General features: G+C 42.6%; 1 protein-coding gene across 4 annotated transcripts in view; it reads left to right on the forward strand.

Moving 5' to 3' along the window:
- Positions 1–2,268: 2,268 nt before the first annotated feature.
- The window catches only part of LOC106806733, a 17,532-nt gene continuing 13,677 nt past the window's right edge, over positions 2,269–6,123 (forward strand). For 2 of the 4 annotated variants that reach the window (XM_014808772.1, XM_014808775.1), the window contains exons 1-4: positions 2,269–2,475; positions 3,275–3,857; positions 4,082–4,204; positions 5,126–5,317. In XM_014808772.1, the coding sequence (XP_014664258.1) occupies positions 3,309–3,857; positions 4,082–4,204; positions 5,126–5,317 (864 nt within the window). In that variant the 5' untranslated portion in view covers positions 2,269–2,475; positions 3,275–3,308. Of the gene's footprint in view, positions 2,476–2,527; positions 2,573–3,274; positions 3,858–4,081; positions 4,205–5,125; positions 5,318–6,123 lie in introns of those variants that run through there. The other 2 variants (XM_014808773.1, XM_014808774.1) reach the window with 2 other exon arrangements.

Consider the following 6,123-nt stretch of genomic DNA (forward strand, 5'->3'; position numbering starts at 1 on the left):
TTAGTTTTAAAACATTGAAAAAAAAAATTTCTAATGGTGATTGAACCATGAAACTTTTTATGTAGCGTAATTATAACCTAAATTAGCTGAAAATAACCCTAGAACCTAGAGTAAACTATCCCTTTAAGGTACACTTTAACATCATTTTGGCACGCATACGTACACCATTATATACATATTACACAAACATACGCACACATACACACACTCATATTTATATAAATATGGACATACTGATGAATGCAATAGTGTTGAGCAGTTAAAGTGATAGATTTTCTGAGTGATACAGTACAAAACAGGGCATACAACATTAAGAAAAAAATAAAAACCAGGAAAAAACTTCAGCAAAGTCTGTACAAGTAAATTGAAAGTCAACATGAAGAAAAAATAGATACCAGAAGAAAAACGTCAGTAAAGTCTTTACAAGCAAAGTGATTAAGGTACCATTTCGAGTGACGAGTATATTTGCAGCTTTGTGTTTGTGTGTTGTTGACCCCGTATCTGTCTAAGGAAGCTAATACTTGTACTCATCTTGTCTACTATGTAGTCACTAAAGTCAGTATGGTCATTCCACGTTAAATGCTGATCTATATACATACCTAAAAATTTTACTGTTCTCGATTGTGGTATCGAGTTGTTACTTATTTCCAACTCAATTTTGTTAGTATCCACAATTTTATTACTGTTGGGGCAAAATAGCATCAATTCTGTTTTGTCTGGGTTCATCTGTAAATTATGGTAATTGAATACCAGTTTAATTTTTTCCACATTAATTTGCAGTGTATTAACAGCTTCATTTGGATCTGAATTTGTGACATATATACATGTATCGTCAGCATATTGGGTCAGTTCACATTTTTCGAGTATGTTTGGTATATTGTTGATGCTCGGCTAGTATTGTGGTAATCTGTATGATACAGGCGTATGTTCCGCTTAACTACACTACCCCCCCCCCGAGGAAGAGCAGGACCTTTCCCGAGGAGGAGCAGGACGAGGGGAGGTAATCATTGACGTTAGTATTGTGGCCATAGATGACACGTGACCACTATTAATTCACTACCGGTTCCAAACTGCATGCAGTGCCCCATCACTCACTCACTCAGGATAGATTGAGCCCATGAGCGAGAGCGCCATCTGTCGTGGAGTTTGTACCGGTTCATTACCCTGTTAGGTTAGAGCACTGATCTATACTATACATAGGGACTCTATACTATACTATATTACTAACGTAGTTAGCATAGTACGTAACGTTAGTATAGTAGAGATCAGTGGGTTAGAGGATGTGACGCATCATCGGCCGACCAATCGGAGGGCACGCAGCTCGTGCACTAAAGCTGACGCAACGTTTTGTGGTTGCATTATTTAGGCTGGCTATCGTGTGTGGCAATGACATGCACATGGAGATGGGTGGATGGTAACTGGTAATTTAAAACGAATTCTTTTAATGTATGGCCCCCATTCGACTGCGCGACTGTTTTTCAGGCACAAATGTGGTGTCGGTTAGTAAATTCGCGATATTTTTTAAAAACGCCAGACAACATATGTCATAACTCTAATTGTGCACAGCTGAAGTACATGGCTACCTAGCTTTAATATTGACACTCGGCAGAAAACGGTCGAAATACTATTTTTCAGCTCCTGAAATTCAATTCTTAAGTATAGGATCCTATGGAGGATTTAATAGTGGTCTGTTCTCAGATATGCTTGAACCCGGCCCCTGCCCTCTCGGGAGTGTCTATATTCAGGCCGGTACGGGAGATTACGGTACGCATATATTTGCTAATATATTGACTAATCGTGCGTCAATAAACTCAATATTTACAGAGAGTATAGCTAAGACATGTGTCTATAGGTATCTAGAATTTTAGAAATTTAATCATCTGTAATTCACTTCCGCGCGCATATATTTGCTATATTGACTATTCGTGCGTCAATAAACTCAATATTCACAGAGAGTATATGAATTCAAGCCGGTACAGGAGATCATTTGCATAATATATTCTAGATACCTATAGACACATGTCTTAGCTATACTCTCTGTGAATATTGAGTTTATTGACGCGCGATTAGTCAATATATTAGCAAATATATGCGTACCGTAATCTCCCGTACCGGCCTGAATATAGACACTCCCTGCCCTCTCTCATCTACTGGTGCCACCTACCGGTGAATATGGTCTACCTTATCGGTTCGGTTCGTTCTCGCCAAGATTCCGGCCACTTTAAAAGATTCATCATTTTCTCGGCAAAACTCGGAAGCATTCGGCGGCCTCGGCCACAAACGAAAGTCACACGTGTTGATGTTGTAATGGACGATTTCAACACGTGTTGGAAATTGTCGGCGTATATTTCGTCTTATAACGTGAGAAGAAGCATAGTTGTGATGCCACGAAGTTCTTCGTGAATTTTGATAGCTACAGTGAATAAATAGAAAAGAGTTTGTTTCGCTACAAGGCCATAGTGAGTAATTACAAAGGTTTGTTTTTGTTCAACCTCCGTCTGCCATCTTGATTTACGGAAATATTGTCGCGTGCATGAAATTTTCTTGGCAGCTGTTACGGTTTTGACGAGAGGTTCGTAATTCGTCAAGCCTAATTTTTCATTCATGCGAATTTCAGACTTTATTTTACACTGTTATGTAGCCCAATTTCAACCAGCCAATGTAAGCTTTACTCAATTAGAATTTATTGTAATTTGTTGATCGTGTGCTCGTTAAGACTGACCCTGTCGTTGTCAATGGCTAATTCCATTACAATTTACATGTCATTAGCCAGTGAATTCATGTAAAATTTTATAATGCGACATATTATTTCGTTAACAAGGTCATTACAATAATAAATGTGACACTTGTATCAGAAAATTGCTGTAGGCCCCCTAGGAGTAGGATCTGTAGTAGCCGCTGCTAGTCCGTAATAGTACGCCACTGGTACTAGCCGCCGTACAGCGAGAACTGTACGCGGTCTATATAGTTACTAGAGCTACCTAGGATATAACTCTAGAACTATAGTCCTCCGCTCCGCCGCAGGGCTATAGAACATACTATGGCAATTTCCAGGTAGTAAGCAAAGACAACTTTTTGCGGTTAATAACTTCTTCGGTACGCCAAGACTTAGGCGCAAGTTGCACGCGGTTGCAAACCGCCATTTTTTGTTGAATTCACATGTGCCGAGTAGAGCGATATCAAATATCATTCTCTATGCGCAGGTAAAGTAATTTCATCGATAGCAAGAATCTGTCCGTCTGTTGATTTGTCCCTCATTTTGTTTGGTTAACAGGAAGGAGGTGAATGTGTAAGTGTCGACAGCAGCAATGTCTCCCAAACCACAAGTCGCTCTAGGTGTAGGCGTAGCTGTGTCCGCACTAGTTGCGGTATTAAGTTATATATGGTATTCTGAAAGACAGAAAATACCTCGAGGCCAATGCCTCAATAAAAGTGTTATAGACCTAGAAAATGCTGCAAAGATCCACGACTCTATTGGTGAGTTGACTGAGGTTAAAAAACAAGGTAACTCTAGTAATCGCGGTGACGGTGATGCGTCAACGAAATTAAACAGTGAAGTCGGCCGTGCCACAGACAGCGTTGGCCACAGACCGTCAAAACTTACTGCCGACGATGGTCGCCACACGGGAAGTGAGACCGAAAAGCCGCCGTCGTCATCAGTGCAGCTATCGGCTGTCAGTGGTGTGTCAGCGTGCAGCGATGCGGGCGACAGTGCGGCCGTTGTACGGGAGGACTTGGTGACGCGTGGCGTAGCGGCACAGCAGGACGCCGCACCGTGCGATGTAGCCACGGAGCAGGAGACCGAGTCGGATCTCGACACGCATTTAGATACGGATGAAAAACGTAGTCATGTACAGGTTAGTGGTGAAGCGGTTGTCGCAGATAGCACGCGATGCGCTCACATCTACTAGCAACCAACTAGTGGTTTACCAGACCGACGATTATCAAGAAATAGAGTTAATGCTTCCTAATGAGACCGCCCAAGCACATATTCTATAGCGCAGTTCAATCTAGCGGGCATTATTGGTAATTGTTGCTGTGGTTGTAATTAATGGGGTGTGCGTTGGTGTAATTAATGCAGGAGGCAGAAGAGAGCGAGTCATGTGATGACTGCCTATCCATCACGAATCTGACATCTGCCGAAGTGAAGGAGGCAGTAGAGGCAACAACTCTGGTCGATGATCTCATGAAGAGCACTGAGGAGGTTTGCTATTTTCACCTCTTGGGTGCAAACCATCGGTCATTTTTCAAGCAAGCGGCTCGATGTTTACTTAATAAATGATAAGCGTATTTGCGTTGTTTCACGTTGTCAATTCTCACGTGCGCGTTGGGTGAGATATGGAGCACCTGTTGTTAAAGGCATAATTCGACCATTGATTATGCAATTTTAACGAATGCTACAGTAACTGGCACCTTGTGTAGTTAATAAGTACATTACCTTATAGCCAAACGCGTATTAGTTTGTCCAATATCACTGCTGGTTACTAAGAAATGTCTAATTGAAATCCGCAGTCCAAGAAATCGGTTGTTGACAGTTACAAACCGCCATGCCGGCCGTAACCGGCGAGGCGGTGTCATACAGATTATAGTGCACCGGACATTTTCGCACGTATGCTCGGCCGTCAGTGATTTCGATCCTTGTAGTCTGAGTGCGCATTCCGTACGTTATGGTTTTACTCTTGGGATTCGGGAATAAATGAATATACGAAGTTCTTGAGATTACAAGCAACATATAATATGTGGCAACTAGGCAAATAATAACACTAGGCAAACAATTTACCCGGGACAAACAATTCGATGCTCAACATCCTGTAGCAACATGTGACGTCACCGAACCGAACTCGATGTTTATTTTGTTGGCAATAAATTTAGCGTTGTCGCCAGATTACCAAATTTACGGATTTCAATTAGACATTTCTTAGTAATTAGCAGTGATATTGGACAAACTAATACGCGTTTGGCTATAAGGTAATGTACTTATTAACTACACAAGGTGCCAGTTACTGTAGCATTCGTCAACTTTGCATAATCGATGGTCGAATTATGCCTTTAAGCCTTCGTTATGTACCATCTGACGAACTCTTGTCACCGGTATAAGATGAATGTTTGTTTTTTCCCTTTGTAGGAGCAAGAATGTTGCATTGTCACAAAGGAGGATTGCATCGTGGTGTCTGCCCAGCCATGTGAGAACGTACCCGAATGGGACAACAGCGTTAATGCCGTTCCGGTCACGCAACCAATAGCCATCCCCGCCCGCAACACGTCCGATGCGATGCCGGTGTCTACAAGTCGACCGATGAATATCCCGCCGGCACAGGTACATTGTCATCGTTAACAATCGCGTGTATGCGCTAAGTGCACTTGTCGCCTACTCGTGACACAGTGCAGCGTTTGGGCGATCGGCTGTGTTGTGGGCAAAGTTAAATCCTTTCCGCGCTATGTGATAGGGCGGTGCCTATCTCCGTTATACTATAGGATGAGTGATATGTGATAGTGCCTACCGCCTATCTCTGTAACCCTGAGGTCCCGCAGCTGCTTTCACACTGCGAATTAACTTGCCACACTCTATCTCTATTTGCTGAATGCTAAGCAGAGTAGTTGTTTTTAGCTCATTTGACATAGTCAGATGCAGCTTGTACAGGGCTCGAATTAAGCGACGAGAAGGGCAAGGCAATTTTTTTAGGGCATGTGAGAAATCGCCTTGAATTTTCTCTAAAATGGAAGGGCACAAAGGCACTTTTGTAAAATAAAGGAAAACTTATAACAAATTAGTACATCAACATCGTCTTGCTTTTAATGTACAAAACAATATGCCCCCATGTAAGCTTACACCATAACACCGACCCCTGTACCCCCCTCTGCTAATGGAGTACAGTAACAAACATTTTTACAAACGAAACTAGGGCAGTAGATTAAAGGGCACCGACGGCAATTACACAAAAGGGCAAGGCAGGTGACTGCCGTCGGTCGGGTTGGATTTTCAGGGGCAGTACGGCGATTGATAGGGGCAGTCGGTTAATTCGAGCCCTGAGCTTGTAGAATCGCATAAGCGTGCGTCCGTGCGTCCGTCAACAGTTGGGCACAAATCTAAACGGCTCGACGTACGGATTCGAAAGTCGGGAC

Source organism: Priapulus caudatus, unplaced genomic scaffold (assembly GCF_000485595.1).
Source record: "Priapulus caudatus unplaced genomic scaffold, Priapulus_caudatus-5.0.1 Scaffold176, whole genome shotgun sequence".
Lineage (NCBI taxonomy): Eukaryota > Metazoa > Priapulida > Priapulimorpha > Priapulimorphida > Priapulidae > Priapulus > Priapulus caudatus.